The sequence below is a fragment of the Aotus nancymaae genome, unplaced genomic scaffold, assembly GCF_030222135.1.
Source record: "Aotus nancymaae isolate 86718 unplaced genomic scaffold, 86718_ANA_hifiasm-v0.15.2.pri h1tg000089l, whole genome shotgun sequence".
Taxonomy (NCBI): domain Eukaryota; kingdom Metazoa; phylum Chordata; class Mammalia; order Primates; family Aotidae; genus Aotus; species Aotus nancymaae.
In genome coordinates, this window is record NW_026988504.1 from 24,166,367 (window position 1) to 24,182,909 (window position 16,543).

The window sequence follows — 16,543 nt, forward strand, 5'->3', positions numbered from 1 at the left end:
CCTGTAATCGCATCTACTCAGCAGGCTGAGGCAGGGAGAATCAGTCATTTGAACCTGGGAGGCAGAGGTTGCAGTGAGCCGAGATGGCGCCATTGCACTCCAGCCTGGGCAACAGAGCAAGACTCTGTCTTAAAAAAAAAAAAAGAGAGAGATGGGGTTGTCATCCGAGATGGTGCCATTGCACTCCAGTCTGGGCAACAGAGCAAGACTCTGTCTTAAAAAAAAAAAAAAGAGAGAGAGAGAGAGGGTTGTCATTGGTGACTGGATTTCTGAGTTCTTGTTCCCTTCCATCCGTCATTCTTTGTCTGATTTTATTTTATTTATTTATTTAATTTTGAGACAGTCTCACTCTGTTGCCAGGCGCCAGGCTGGAGTACAGTGGCGCGACCTCGGCTCACTGCAACCTCCACTTCCTGGGTTCAGGCAATTCTCCTGCCTCAGCCTCCCAAGTAGCTGGGACTATAGGCGCATGCCACCACGCCCAGCTAATTTTTGTACTTTTTTTTTTTTTTTTTAAGATGGAGTTTCACTCTTGTTACCCAGGCTGGAGTGCAATGACGCGATCTCGGCTCACCGCAACCTCCACCTCCTGGGTTCAGGAAATTCTCCTGCCTCAGCCTCCTGAGTAGCTGGGATTACAGGCATGCGCCACCATGCCCAACTAATTTTTTGTATTTTTAGTAGAGACGGGGTTTCACCATGTTGACCAGGATGGTCTCGATCTCTTGACCTCGTGATCCACCCGCCTCAGCCTCCCAAAGTGCTGGAATTACAGGCGTGAGCCACCGCGCCTGGCCCTTTTTGTATTTTTTTTTAGCAGAGATGGGGTTTCACCATGTTGACCAGGATGGTCTCGATCTCTTGACCTCGTGATCCACCCGCCTCAGCCTCCCAAAGTGCCGGGATTACAGGCATGAGCCACCGTGCCCGGCCCTTTTTGTATTTTTTTTTTTAGCAGAGATGGGGTTTCACCATGTTGGCCAGGATGGTCTCAATCGCTTGACCTTGTGATCCGCCTGCCTCGGCCTCCCAAAGTGCTGGGATTACAGGTGTGAGCCACTGTGCCTGGCCTCTTTGTATGATTTTAAAAGATTATTTTTAAAAATTATGACCAGGTGCCATGGCTCACACCTATAATCCCAGAACTTTGGGAGGCTGACGCAGGCAGATCACGAGGTCGGGAGTTCAAGACCAGCCTGACCAACATGGTGAAACCCCGTCTTTACTAAAAATAAAAAAATTAGCTGAGTGTAGTGGTGGACACCTGTAATCCCAGCTACTCGGGAGGCTGAGGCAGGAGAATTGCTTGAATCTCCTGCAATTGCAACATCCGGGAGGCGGATGTTGCAGTGAGCCAGGAGCATGCCACTGCACTCCAGCCTGAGCAACAGAGCAAGACTCTGTCTCAAAAAAAAAAAAAATTATACAACTAACATGATTTCATGTTTATTGGAAAAAAAAGTACAGAGCTAGGCGCAGTGGCTCATACCTGTAATCCCAGCACTTTGGGAGGCCAAGGCAGGTGGATCACCTGAGGTTAGGAGTTCGAGACCAGCCTGGCCAACGTGGTGAAACCCCGTCTCTACTAAAAATTTTTAAAAAATTAGCCGGGCATGGTGGCACATGCCTATAATCCCAGCTACTTGGGAGGCTGAGGCAGGAGAATCGCTTGAACCCAAGAGGCAGGGGTTGCAATGAGCCGAGATTGTGCCAATGCACTTCAGCCTGCATCATAAAAGCAAGATAAGACTTCTTCTGAAAAAAAGGAAAAAAAAAAGAATGGCCGGGCACAGTGGCTCACACCTGTTATCCCAGCACTTTGGGAAGCCGAGGTAGGCAGATTACAAGGTTAGGAGTTCGAGCCCAGCCTGGCCAATGTGATGAAACCCCGTTTCTACTACAAATACAAAAATTAGCCGGGCATGGTGGCACACACCTATAGTCCCAGCTACTCGGGAGGCTGAGGTAGAAGAATGAACCCAGGAGGCAGAGGTTGCAGTGAGCCAAGATCATGCCACTGCAATCCAGCCTGGGCAACAGAGCAAAACTCACCTCTCTCTCTCAAAAAAAAAAAGTACAAAAATAACTAGAGACAAAACGTAAAGTTCCTCTGCCGATCCCTTGTGTATGCATGTATATTCATATGTACAGCCAGATAAAGTTTTTTTTTTTTTTTTTTTAAAACAAAGTCTTGGTCTGTCTCCCAGCTTGGAATGCAGTGGTGTGGCTCACTGCAACATCTGCCTCCTGGGTTCAAGGGATTCTCCTGCTTCAGCCTCCCAAGTAGCTGGGAGTACAGGCACGCGCCACCACACCAGGCTAATTTTTGTATATTTAGTAGAGAAGGATTTTCGTCATGTTGTCCAGGCTGTTCTTGAACTGCTGACCTCAGGTGATCTGCCCACCTTGGCCTCCCAAAGTGCTGGAATTACAGGGTTCAGCCACCACACCCAGCCTTTTTGGAATACTATGAAATGCTAACAATTTATATTCTGTTCTACTACATACATGATTTTCATATGGGCTCCAATGGTTTGTTGTTGTTTTTTTTTTTTTTTTGAGACAGGAATCTCACTCTGTTACCCAGGCTGATGTGCAGTGGTGCGATCTCCGCTCACTACAACCTCCCCCTCCCAGGCTAGTGATTCTAGTGCCTTAGCCCCCCCAAGTAGTTGGGACCACAAGTGCACCACCATACCCAGCTCATTTTTTGTATTTTTTTGTAGAGATGGTGTTTTGGCATGTCACCCAGGCTGGTCTTGAACTCCTGAGCTCAAGCAATCTGCCCACCTCAGCCTCCCAAAGTGCTGGGATTACAGGCATGAGCCACTGCACCTGGTCAGGACTCCACAGTTCATGTTCACATCGCATGTTAATTAGGGGGAAAAAGGAAAAAATGAAGACCCAGAGTATAGCATTTATGCTATCTGTACTAATCTGTGTTTCTGCATTTCCTCATTTAATATTAAACCAAAATGGATCTGAGAAAAAATCATAACTACCTTAATATCACACCTAAAAGAAAAAAATTCCTTAGTATCATTAAATATGATCTCAATGTCATATTTCCCAGATTGTTCAAAATTTTTTTATGGTTGATTCCTTCAAATCAGAACTAGCTTTTCCTTTATCTTATTGATGTGATGCCTTACATTTATTGATTTTTTTTGTATGATAAACTGCCCATGCAGTCTTAGGATAAATCTCATTTGGTCTTGGTGTATAATGCTGCTGAATTTAACTTGCTAGTATTTTATTGAAGATTTTTACGTCTATATTCATAAGGAATATTGGTCTACAGTTTTATTATGTCCTTGGCTTTGGTATCAGGATAATTCTGGCCTCACAAAATCAATCAAGTGTTTCCTTTTTTTCATTTTTTGGAAGTTTGAGAAACATTCGTGTTAATTCTGGAGAACTTGCTTTATTTATTTATTTATTTATTGAGACAGAGTCTCGCTCTGTTGCCCAGACTGGAGTGCAGTGGTGTGATCTTGGGTCACTGCAACCTCCGCCTCCTGAGTTCAAGCAATTCTCATTCTTAGCCTCCCAGGTAGTTGGGATTACAGGTGCGCACCACCATGCCCAGCTAATTTTTGTATTTTTAGTAGAGACTGAGTTTCACCATGTTGGCCAGGCTGGTCTCGAACTCCTTACCTCAGGTAATCTACCTGTCTGGGCTTCCCAAAGTGCTGGGATTACAGGCTTGAGCGACCACACCAGGCCAGAACTTGCTTTTAGATATAGCTTTCATGCCAACTTTCTGTGTGACCTTAATCAAATACTTTTTCAAGCTCTGTTCCTTTATCTGTAAAAAAGGTATGTGATTGAATTAAATGCTCTTGATTGCATCTCTATCAGTTTGTTTGTTGCCCTACACTAGGGTCTGATTTGACAGAAAGATGTTTGCTTTCATCATAACAACTTGTTATCAAGGATAAATTTCTCCCTGAAATTAATAGAGGTACAGACTGGAAAGCTGAAGGAGCTTTAAGAGATTATGTAATTTAGTCCTCTGCTTTACAGCAGCAAATTATTCTCTTTGCCCCATAGGTAGGGTAGTTAAGGTCCAGAAGGTTTACATGATTTACCCAAGGTGTATAACTAGTTAAGTGTCAGAACAAAAAAAGCTAGACCTCAGGTCTGTTTATCACAGAGCCCGTAGTATACATTTGGTCTTTACTGAAATTAGCTTAACTAGATAAATGATCTTTCTTCTGTTTTTCTTCCTCTGTAGGTTCTTTGCCCTGACATCTCTTCGTCTTGTGTTTTTACTTGCATTTGGCTTGATGATCATTGTGTGTATTGATCAGTGGAAGAACAAAATCTGGCCTGAAATAAAAGGTGAGTTTGGTAGCATTTAGAACAATCTGAACTGAAGATGGCCTTTCCTATAATTTGTACCTTTAGTATTAGGGGTTTATGAGGAGGTATATGAAGCTGGGTTCTGCCTTTCCCATTGTTACTAAGCACAGAAAGTCTGTATCCACCGCCTGAGATACTTTTCCCAAAACAGCCTGAGGAATAAGTAGTTCTCAAATTAAAAATAGTAATTATCATTATTGGACACTGCATCTTTATTGAGCCAGTACCAATTTACGTCTCAGGAATTTATTTTAAATTGCTCATTTGCAAAACACTAGACTAGGCAATTGTGACTTACACAATTGTACCATGACATGTGATATCTTTTTAAAAAGCTAATACATACATAAACAAATGAAAAATTAAGTGACAGTTATAGACCAGTACCACAGATGTCACAGTGCAGTGTATGATTGGTATATTTGTCGTATATTTTGTCTCTACCTCGAGAGTGGAACAAAGCAAAAGATTTGAACAGGTTGAGAAAAAAAGTCTATTTCTAGAGAGGCCAATGGTTTAATTAGTCTGAGGAACCAGAAGTTGCAAAGCATTTCCAGACATCAGAGAATTGATCATTTGGCCTGGATGAGGGCTCATTAAAGGGAGGGCTAGGAAATAAAACTGAAAGTATGTTGGGATTAGGTTTTTTGTTTCTGTTTCTTTCTTTTCTTTTTTTTTTGAGACAGAGTCATGCTCTGTCACCCAGGCTGGAGTGCAGTGATGCAATCATAGCTCACTACAGCCTCAACCTACCAGGCTCAAGCAATTCTCCCACCTTAGCCACCTGAGCGAGCAGCTGGGACTATAGGCAGTTGCCACCATACCTGGCTAATTTTTGTATTATTTGTATAGACAGAGTTTTGCCATGTTGTCCAGGCTGGACTCAAGTGATCCATTTACCTCAGCTGCACAAAGTGCTGGATTGCAGATGTGAGCCATCGCACTCGGCTGATTTTTTTTATTTTTATTTTTTAACAGACTAGGTCTCACTGTGTTGTCCAGGCTTTGGAGTGCAGTGGCGTGATCATACCTCACTGTAGCCTCAAACACCTGGGCTCAGGTGATCCTCCCACCTCAGTCTCCCAGTTAGCTGGGACTATAGGTGCACACCCCCACACCCAGCTAATGAAAACAAATTTTTGTTTTGTTTTGTTTTGAGACAGAGTCTCACTCTGTTGCCCAGGATGGAGTGCAGTGGCGCGATCTTGGCTTGCTGCAACCTCTGCCTCCCAGGTTCAAATGATTCTCCCACCTCAATCTCCTGAGTAGCTAGGACTACAGGCGTGCGCCACTATGCCCGGCTAACTTTTTTGATATTTTTAGTAGAAATAGGGTTTCGCCATGTTGGCTAGGCTGGCCTCGAACCCCTGACCTCAAGTGATCTGCCTGCCTTGGCCTCCCAAAGTGCTGGGATTATAGGCATAAGCCACTGTGCCCGGCCCATAGTAACAATTAATTTAGTAGCATTTTTGGGACTGCATGGAAGGAGAAAAAGTGGCAGAGGAAGACCTGTTAGGAGACTGTGCTAGTGTCTTTGTGAGAAGTAGAGAGGCCTCAGTGAGTACAAATGATGGATGGCTTGGAGAGCTGTGAAGAAGCAAGATACAGCAAGACATAAACAGTTGGGGCCAGGTGCGGTGGATCATGTCTGTGATCTGAGCACTTTGGGAGGCCCAGGCAGGAGGATTGCTTGAGCCCAGGAGTTGAGACCAGCCTGGGCAACATGGCAAAACCCTGTCTCTACCAAAAGAAAAAAAAAAATTAGCCAGACATGGTAGTGCGTGCCCGTGAACCTCAGCTACTTGGGAGGCTGAGGTGGGAAGATCCCTTGAGCCCTGGAGGTTTAGGCTGCAGTAAGCCATGATCGCACCACTATACTCCAGCCTAGACAACAGGGCGAGACCCTGTCTCAAAAAATAATAATTATTATATATGTAGAAAAAAAGCCAAAATGGATGGGGGTTAAAGCTAAGAGAGTGGCAAATGGCATTACAGTTAGCAGATAATAGGCAAAGGCAGATAGGAGAGCTGATTTGAAGGGGTGAGAGTGAGGAAAACTGATGTAGGTTTTAGACATGTTAATTTTGAAGTGTTGGCAAGATATTCAAACCAGACTATACACGTTTTAAATACATGCCAATCATATTTTATAGAGACTTCAAGGAATCGTGTAGTTCATCTGCCTATCTTATGGTTGGTGAATATCAAAAGACTTATTCATTCAGGTAGATCATGGGTCTCCCTATCTTTTTTTTTGGTTACAGACAGGGTCTCACTATGTTTCCCAGGCTGGACTTGAACTCCTGGGCTTAAGTGATCCTCCTGCCTCAGCCCCTCAAGGAGGTAGAACTGTAAGTGAGCATCACTACACCCAGCTCTGGGTCTCTTTTTAAAGAGAACAAGCAGGTGGGGTGTGATGGCTCACACCTGTAATCCCAGCACTTCGGGAGGCCAAGATGGGTGGATCACCTGAGGTCAGGAGTTTGAAACCAGCCTGGCCAACATGGTGAAAACCCCCGTCTCCCCCAAAAACACAAAAATTAGCCGGCATGGTGGTGGGTGCCTATGATCCCAGCTACTCAGGAGGCTGAGGCAGGAGAATCGCTTGAACCCTGGAGGCAGAAGTTGCATGTGAGCCAAGATCATGCCACTGCACTCCAGCCTGGGCGGCAGAGCGAGGCTCTGTCTCAGATAGATAGATACTGTGTTTCAAATATGTATGTAGGTAGGTAGGTAGGTAAGTAGATAGATAGATAGATAGATACTCCGCCTCAAATACGTAGGAAGGAAAATAGATAGATAGATAGATAGATAGATAGATAGATAGATAGATAGAAAGAATAAAGAGAATAGGCAGCTTTTGACTAGGTGCAGTGGCTCACGCCTATAATCCATAATCCCAGCACTTTGGGAAATGGAGGAGTTCGAGACCAGCCTGGCCAACATGGTGAAACCCCATCTCTACTAAAAATACAGAAATTAGCCAGGTGTGGTGGCACATGCCTGTAGTCCCAGCTACTCAGGAGGCTGAGGCAGGAGAATCACTTGAACTTGGGAGGCGGAAGTTGCAGTGAGGCAAGATCACGCCACTGCACTCTAGCCTGGGCTACAGAGCAAGACGCTGTCTCAAAAAAAAGAAAAAAAAAAGGCAGATTTCTAGGGTTGAAGTTGTTACAATGTACCTTATATAGATAGCCTGGCACAGATTGATGTATATGGGCATCCCAGACACACTCAAGGGGTGGGATGGACCATTTTTCTTACACACCTTGGCCTTCAGCTGAGGTCATTAAAAGGGGGCTCAAATAATCCATTTGGACCTTCCTTCCTTCCTCTCAAAAAATGAGTAGGCGTGATTATTCCCTTGTCTGCAGCTCCCTAACTCTGGCAGTATAACACGGTGTCTCCTTTTTTATTGGCTATTACTGTTTTCTTTTCCCCAACCTATTAAAACTTGAGCTGTCAGACCAACAGCCTAACATTTTCATGTGTAGTTTTCCCTACCAACTAATGCTGGTGTTTGTTTTAATATTGTAGTGCCAAGACCCGACGCATTAGACAATGAGAGGTATGGAACACTAATTAAATCCCTTTTTGTTGCTCTGATTCATTCTCTTGTAATATTCTGGTTACATGTTGTTAACCCCATGTTCTGGACACACGGTGTAAGCTGAGAACCTAGTCTGTTCCAAATGATCATTTTAACACATCCTAAAGTTCAGGCAGCAATATATTGAAATGGCCTGTGTCTCTGATCTTTACAAGAGAAGTTTCTGAAAAAGAAGCATGTCAGTGCCCCATAACCTGACATGCCAGGGAATCAGCTGCCTCATTCAGCCCCAGTGAGAAAACTTAAAGGCAGCTAACTTCATTTGTCTCCTGGCTTTTATACCAGGTCATTTAGTGTTTTCTGTGACCTCTGGCTATTTAAAGTTCCTGGTCAGAAAACACATTGGTTCCTGGCATCAGCAAGCCAAAGATTCCTCTTGTGTCTTACAGCTCCTGCTTTCATTCCTCAGTTCATGCACTCCATATGTTCGATCCAAGGAATTTTCTCTGCTATGGTTTATTTTGGTTTTGCTTTATTTATTTTCTCTCTGAGGGGCACATCCACCATTTCCTCCCCCTTAGCAGCAGTGGTGTCAGTCAGACTGTGCTTACTTTTACCCTTGGATTGCAATCACAGGGAATTGCAGTGGTCTGAGTGCAAGAAGAAAATGTTTCTAAGCACAAAGGGCCTTGGAGCTGGGGGCAGGTTTACACATGTGGATTGGGCTGCTTGCTCATAGGGTGGAGTTGTCAGAACAAGTTTGTCCTCCTCAAACCTAAATTCAGGTTTCAACCTGGTGAGCCAAGAAGAAAGTCATGCTTCACCTCCATAGCACCTGGGCCTAGTCACTCTCCAAACCCCATTTAAACCCGGAAGCACTGGCTACCTGCACAGCAAGATGGGGGGACCCTCAACACCCTCCTTTCACAGCTCCCCCTTCTCTCTCCCATAGCTGGGGCTTTGTGCACCCTCGGTTGCTCAGCGTGCCCGAGCTCTGCCACCATGTAGCTGAAGTCTGGGTTAGTGGGACCATTTTCATAAGGAATGTTTTGCTTTTCAAAAAGCAAAACCCAGGCAAGGTAAGACTCTTCTCTTTTTCACTTTCATCTCTGGCCTCTCAGTTCAGTTCATGCTAAACTGAAACAGCTCCTTTACTACTTCTTTTCATTCAGGAAAGTAAAGACTATGATGTTTATAGAGACAGAAGGAAGTTGTAGGAAGGGCCTTCTGACTAGCCATTAGGACTAAGACAAGAGCTTGGCAACTGCTCATTTGATGTGCTTGCCACTTAGATGAGGCCATTTTCTTACCCCAAGATGGGAAAGAAAGCTTTCTTGTGTGCATTCTGTGCCATATTAAATATGTGGTAGGTTGTTGTGTTTTTGGGTTTTGTGTGTGTGTTTCTGTTGAGTTAAAAAACCCACCGCCAACACTTGCTTTCAGAGAGAATTTTTGGCTAAGTCCTATTCAAACCAATTTCTTAGCATGCAAGGTGCAGCCCTACGGGGCTAGCCATATAAAAGGAGTTTGAATAGAAGGGGACATGCTCCTTTTCTTCCCAAACAATCACCATTGGATGCAACAATGGCTATACATCCATGCTTGACATACAAAGAGTCTTTTGATCATATCTCTACTCTAACCGTCCATACCCACCCCAGTCCCCTGCCATGTAGCAGAAACTTAACACTCTTTCTTGATTCCTCAGTTCTGCTTGCTGAGCTGTGGTATACTGACCTTTCTGGCTGTCTTGGGCCGCTACATCCCTGGGCTTCTGCTGTCCTACTTGATGCGTAAGTATGGCATATACCTCCCTCTACGAACTGTACCCTGCTTGTAGCTTTCCAACTATGGCTAACTCTAGGTCTGGGAAGAGGACTTTTATATTTCATTTCTCCAGGATATGACCTTTTCATATTTTCATGACCTGTTCAGTGTCAGAAAATATCCTTCTTACCTTTAGCAGTCTCTCCACAGACAAAGTTCATTTCTTACCAAGTCAGAAATTGATGAGAGTCCACTAACATATATTGTATTATTACCAACTATAAAGGACTGCCTGTCCCTGTTGAAGGAGAGAATTTTTAGAGTCAGGGTCCTGTCAGCAGAACATAACTCTTAGGGGGTTCTCTACTAGGTTCTATTTATGCCAGAGTACTTTTTTCCCACTTGGAGCATAGTTTTGTAAATAGTTACTTCTTGTTGGCATGTACTCAGCTTGCTTGGGGTGGTAAGAACTGAGTACTTACAGCTGTGGCCTTTGTATGTCAAAATTTCCTGTGATGTGTTGTGTAGTTTTTAGGCATGGTTACCATTTATGTCTCAGTGACACCTATTGCCAGGTTCTGCCCTTGGCCTGTCAGCAGCATACTGTGCTGTGCACAGCCCTGCAGTAGGCTCTGTAGGTGGCTACAGAAGTCCCCGCCCTCGAAAACTCTCTCATGTGTAGGGGAGACTGGTGAAGATGACCAGCAGACTTGGGTAGATCTATTCCACACTTTGTGTCCAAGCCCTAAGTACCAATAGCATCAAGACAGTTGGGAATGGTTTTTGCAGTCCCATCTCCATTTTGTCACTGTTTCCCATTCCTCCTCACAGTTGTCACTGTTATGATGTGGCCCCTTACCATGTATCACCGACTGTGGGATCGAGCATATGTGCGGCTGAAGCCAGCTCTGCAGCGGCTGGACTTCAGCGTCCGTGGCTACATGATGTCCAAGCATAGAGAGAGACAATGTAAGTGTCATGGTGTCATTCCTTCCACTTAGGCAATTTGGGGACAAGGAGAAGCCCATAGGTCTGACATACTGGGTGGGTCCTCAGAAGTGGAAGTTGGGGGTAGTTGGTGGGGGTGAGGATTGTTTGGTAGGTAAAAGTGATATTTTGTTCTAGGGAAACTTGTGCAGGCTTGCCAGTTTTTATCATTTAGAATCCTAGACTCCTGTTTTAAACAAATCTGATAAAAACTCTTTCAAGTTGAATAAAAGCTAAACAGTGAAGATAAAATTCCTAGTATTTGCACTTTTTTTTTTTTTTTTTTGAGACAGGGTCTCATTCTGTTGCCCAGGCTGGAGTGCAGTAGCACGATCATGGCTCACTGCAGCCTCGACCTCCCAGGCTCAAGTGATCCTTCTACTTCAGCCCCGCCAAACCCTTCAGTAGCTGGGATTTTAGGCACATGTCACCACATCTGGCTGATTTTAAAATTTTTTGTAGAGATGGGGTCTCACTATGTGGCCCAGGCTGATCTTGAACTCGTGAGCTCAAGTGATCCTCCTGCCTTGGTGTCCCAAAGTTTTGGGATTACAGGTATGAGCCACTGTGCTCAGCCCATAGCAGATCCTTTCAACTCCTAAGCCTGGGACTTTTCACTACTGAAAACTGCCTCCCAAAGGTGATTAAAAGCTACTGCCTCAGAGGTTGTAAGTGTACTAGCCTAAGCTCCATCCAACACATTAATGATGGTAGTACAGACTTTTGCCTCTCTCGTGTGGTCTAGTCAGGTTTTGTGTTTTATGGAGGCCTGGCCTTCAAAGAGCCCTGCACTTGGTCAGCAAGGCCCAAGTCCCCTGGTGCAGCCAGTTGAATAATATCAGTCCTCAAAAGTCTGATGTTATCAATGTGTGCATCTCCTTTTGTCCTCTCTGATTGTGTCCAGTTAACACCTTGACATCAGGTCTGCCTTTAGCCATCCTGAGAGTTGTTGACAAAGTCTGGTATTTGATCATCTGACTAAAATAGAAATGTGTAGGGCCAGGCTGGGTGTGGTGGCTCATGCCTATAATCCCAGCACTTTGGGAGGCTGAGGTGGGCAGATCACCTGAGGTCAGGAGTTCAAGACCAGCCTGACCAATATGATGAAACCCCATCTCTACAAAAAATACAAAAATTAGCTGGGCACAGTGGCATGTGCCTGTAATCTCAGCTACTTGGGAAGCTGAGACAGAAGAAGAACCCAGGAGGTGAAGGTTGCAGTGAGCCGAGATCGTGCCATTGCACTCCAGCCTAAGTAACAAGGGCAAAACTCCATCTCAAAAAAAAAAAAAAAAAGAAATGTGTAGGGTGTGGTGGAGAGAAGGATGTTGGAAGCTGAGATATTTTCTCCTGTGTTATCAACTCACCTTGTCATTTAGGCTCAGCAGCTCAGCCTTCTGGCATTATTATGTAGGCTTAGAACCAAATTCAGAGAGGCTCTTTGTTTTTTGTTCTGATTTTATGCCTTTAAAGTCCAAAGGGTTTTTTACGCTGGTGGGAAGGTAACAAGGCTTTATTCTCTTCCCACACAGTACGCCGCAGAGCTCTACACCCAGAACGAGCCATGGACAACCACAGTGACAGTGAAGAGGAGCTTGCTGCCTTCTGTCCTCAGGTGTCTTGAGTGTGGGAGCTGCTTCACTGTCCAGTTTTCTTTAGCTCCCTTTTAACCATCTGACAGCTCACATTTAGGCCATAACGAGGTTTGAAACCCTAGACTCCCCTTGTTTCCAAGACCAGTAACAAGGAGAAAAGTAGACTTTGTTTCTAGATCTGAAGTTTTTTTTTATCATATCATTCCTCTAGTCAACCTAGATCTCAATTAGAGCCTGATGCCCAGCACACGCTCTTCCATGTTTCTTTTTACCCTACCATTATGGAGGAACTTCTGGAGCTGGTATGATCATCTTTTAAACAGCCCAGTTCACCCTTAGGTCTGTGCAGTGTGTGTATCCTCCTAACCACTTTGAAAAGCTATCTCTGGATCAGTTATTTGCCTAAAAGTAAGTGGGTAATAGACTTCCCCAAGACTGCTTTTTTCCCCTGTGCTTAAGAAGTTATGAATGAATGTTTTCTTTGGGAGAGCAGCCTAAAAGGGGTGCCAAAAGGGGTGAAGATTTTGACTGAAGTTGCCGTCTATCCCTGGTTACCTTGATGGCCTTTGGATAACCTTTAATGCTAGCCGATTAGTAAAGCTGTACCTGGGGACTACACCTGGTTCCTGATGGCATTATCTCAGGTTTGTTGGTCTTTTCTTTTCCTAAGCTGGATGATTCTACTGTTGCCAGGGAATTGGCCATCACAGACTCTGAGCACTCAGATGCTGAAGTCTCCTGTACAGACAATGGCACATTCAATCTTTCAAGGGGCCAAACACCTCTAACAGAAGGCTCTGAAGGTGAGGGGAGCCTTTGACCTCAGTTGATAATGGCTCTGACTGTTGCCTCTCAGCTTCCCTGAACAGAGGGGATATTGGGGCCCCCTCCTCTCCTGTTTACTGTGCTGTGGATCAGGTGGCAGAGCAGCCTGAGGGCTGTGGCGACAGCCAGGATGGCACTGCTGCCTTTCTCGAAGGCTTTAGTTCCTTAGTAGCCTCAGGCTCTAGCCTCACAGGGGACATAGAGGAAGAGAGGGGGAATTGTGTGGCCAGTAGAGATCATAGCCATCTATAAGTGGAGGGGAAAGTTAAACTAGTCTCATGGGTTTATTTCACCCTGAGAAAGCCAGGGTGGGAAAAATCTGGTCATGTGGGGCTGGGGCACAGGAGGGCCATGTAGGTGCCATGACTCAGACACCTCTGTATTCTACCAGAACTAGATGGTCACAGTGATCCAGAGGAATCCTTTGCCAGAGATCTTCCAGACTTCCCTTCCATTAATGTGGATCCTGCTGGCCTGGATGACGAGGACGACACTAGCATTGGCATGCCCAGCATGATGTACCGTTCCCTGCCAGGGGCTGAGGAGCCCCAGGCCCCATCTGCCAGCCGGGATGAAGCTGCACTGCCGGAGCTCCTGCTTGGTGCTCTGCCTGTAGGATCCAACCTCACCAGCAACCTTGCCAGCCTGGTCTCCCAGGGTATGATTCAGCTGGCCTTGTCGGGGGCCTCCCAACCAGGCCCTTCTGGCGCACCTGCCCAGAGAGCGAGAGGCTTCCTCCGGTCCCCTAGTTCAGACCTGGACACTGATGCAGAGGGGGATGACTTTGAACTTCTGGACCAGTCGGAGCTGAACCAGCTGGACCCTGCCAGTTCAAGGAGCCACTGAGGCAGACACTCTCTTTGGGAGTCACTGTGGTTGAAGTTTTTTTTCTCCCCATCTCACTTAAGGTGATGGGGCAAGGGAAGAAGTCAACCTCCCCTCCCCTGAATTATATTTGTATGCTGGGTGGCCTGGCTGATGCTCAGAAGCCTGCTTAGAGAGGACACTCACTCCCCTCCCACCAGCTGGATGCCCATTTCTGAGCTCAGTCACTGAAATGAGAGTATGCTCCCCCAAGGGAGGCGTCTCTCCATCAGGATGGTACTTTGGGGAACAAAGTAGTCAGGGATATTGGTTTCCCCTTTGAGGAGGTGCTGCTCTTTGCTTTTAGGTATGAGTGCTCAGGGGCCCTCACTGAAGAGCCCATGCCTTCCTTCCTCCCTTCATCACCTCCCTAGAGCCCCCAAAGTCAGGTAGCAGCTGGAGTAGTTACATTGTCATCTTACTCTTTTTTTTTTTTTTTTGAGACAGTTTCACTCTGTCAGCCAGGCTGGAGTGCAGTCGCGTGATCTTGATTCACTGCAACCTCTGCCTCCCAGGTTCGAGAGGTTCTCCTGCCTCAGCCTACTGAGTAGTAGGATTAGAGGTGCCCGCCACTATGCCCAGCTAATTTTTTTTTTTATATTTTTAGTAGAAATGGGGTTTCACTGTGTTGGCCAAGCTCATCTCAAACTCCTGACCTCAAGTGATCCGCCTGCCTTGGCCTCCCAAAGTGCTGAGATTAGTCATATTCTTTTGTTAAATCGGGATTTGATTTTTTCTTTTTGAGACAGTCTCGCTCTGTTGCCCAGGCTGGAGTACGGTGGGGCAATCTTGGTTCACTGCAACCTCTGCCTCCTGGCTCAAGCAATTCTCCTGCCTCAGCCTCCTGAGTAGCTGAGATTACAGGCATGTGCCACCATGTGTGACTAATTTTTTTGTATTTTTAGTAGAGACGGTATTTCACCATGTTGGCCAGGCTGGTCTCGAACTCCTGACCTCAAATGATCCACCCGCCTCAGCCTCCCAAAGTGTTGGGATTACAGGCATGAGCCACTGTACCCAGTGTAATTTTTTTTTTTTTTTTTTGAGATGGAATCTTGCTCTGTTGCCAGGCAGGAGTGCAGTGGCACATTCTCACCTCACTGCAACCTCCGTCTCCCGGGTTCAAGCAATTCCCCTGCGTCAGCCTCCTCAGTAGCTGGGACTACAGGCGTGTGCCACCACACCTGGCTAACTTTTTGTATTTTAGTAGAGATGGGGTTTCACCATGGCCAGGATGGTCTCTATCTCCTGACCTCGTGATCCACCCGCCTCAGCCTCCCAAAGTGCTGGGATTACAGGCGTGAGCCACTGTGCCCAGGCTTTTTTTTTTTTTTAAAAAAGCAAATTTATCCTTTGGTTTTGCAGAGCAGGCCTGCTCCCTCTCCTCTAGCTCATCCTCATTTCTTGAGGCCTGAACCCCAGTGCTCCAAAATATTGCTTGTGAAATTTAAGAAATGTGAGTATGATGAGGGGATGGGCCTCTTCTACATTACCTTGGCCCCGGGGGGATCAGCTGGCTGGGAAGATTAGTAAGCACCTCTGTATTTTGAGGTCTCAGTCTTCTGGAGCTGTGGTTTCTGCCAACCCCTGGGTCCACTTGGCCATCAGCCTAAGCAGTGAGCAAAGCAATACCATACTCATTTTTATGTTCCTGTTCCTTCTCCTGCTCCTCCTTTGGAGAAGCAGTAATTCATGGGGGATGATAAAGTAGCACTTTACAAATGGCTCCATGGCATTCATCCCAGGAGCCACAAGCTCCTCTTGCACCATCTGTTCTTATTCCCTGTTCAGCTCCTTTACAGCTTTTATTTTCAACTATTTCTCCACTTGGTGGGGACTCCTTTAAGGATGAGCCAATAGTAATAATGTGGCTGTAATCAGTAGAGACCCCTCTGAGGGGTATCTGTTCTGCAGCTCCTAGTAAAATCATGTGAGACAAAAACCTAAACATGGTAATTGGTTCTAAACCTGTGCCAGTCTATAGCCTCTGCCTCCCCAATCAGAGCTCAAGCCAAACTCTTCTGTCCTCTTTCCTTCTGCATTAACCCTTTGCTGATCCTCAGGGGCCACTCCCCCAACACCCCTGTACTTGGGTGAGGGATGTTGGACAGAGCCTGTTTTCATGTACTGCAGGTGGGGGTGTGCTGACATGTTTGCTCTTGGTTGATGGAGAAGGTGCAGAGGCCAGGGAGTGAAAATGGTTAACAGTGAGAGGGGTAAGAGTTAGGTGTCTCATAGTCAATCATAGTGGGGTGGTCATGGGTAACGGCATCTCCCCACTTTAGGGTTCTCAAACAGACTTTGGAGGCCTCTCTTCTCAAGTTCAGATGTCTTACAGGTGAGCTCTGATGTGGAAAGACAGAGGTGTGAGGAAGGAGGGGGATTTTGTGTGTTTGCATGAGTGTGTGCTTCAGGCCCTGGGAGTTGGCAAGAGGGAGGGAAGGAAGGAGAGCAAAATCTTCGGAAGGTGTTTCCTGTACCTGGGGGATCCTGCTCTGAATCTCCATAGTCCTCCACTGTGAACTGAGGAGGGGAGGGGTGTGTTGGGGAATAAATCTTGTATGAGAACAATCTTGAAGATTCTGATGTT

At 45.8% G+C, this 16,543-nt stretch overlaps 1 protein-coding gene across 1 annotated transcript in view; it reads left to right on the plus strand.

Annotated features, from left to right (window-relative positions):
• RETREG3 (reticulophagy regulator family member 3) overlaps positions 1-16,536 on the plus strand; it is a 30,333-nt gene extending 13,797 nt beyond the window's left edge. The window contains exons 2-9 of the mRNA XM_012443902.3: positions 4,238-4,344; positions 7,903-7,933; positions 8,868-8,994; positions 9,624-9,708; positions 10,514-10,651; positions 12,202-12,284; positions 12,935-13,067; positions 13,481-16,536. Coding sequence (XP_012299325.1) covers positions 4,238-4,344; positions 7,903-7,933; positions 8,868-8,994; positions 9,624-9,708; positions 10,514-10,651; positions 12,202-12,284; positions 12,935-13,067; positions 13,481-13,935 — 1,159 coding nt within the window. The 3' untranslated portion in view covers positions 13,936-16,536. The remainder of the gene's footprint in view (positions 1-4,237; positions 4,345-7,902; positions 7,934-8,867; positions 8,995-9,623; positions 9,709-10,513; positions 10,652-12,201; positions 12,285-12,934; positions 13,068-13,480) is intronic.
• The last annotated feature ends 7 nt before the right edge of the window (positions 16,537-16,543 follow it).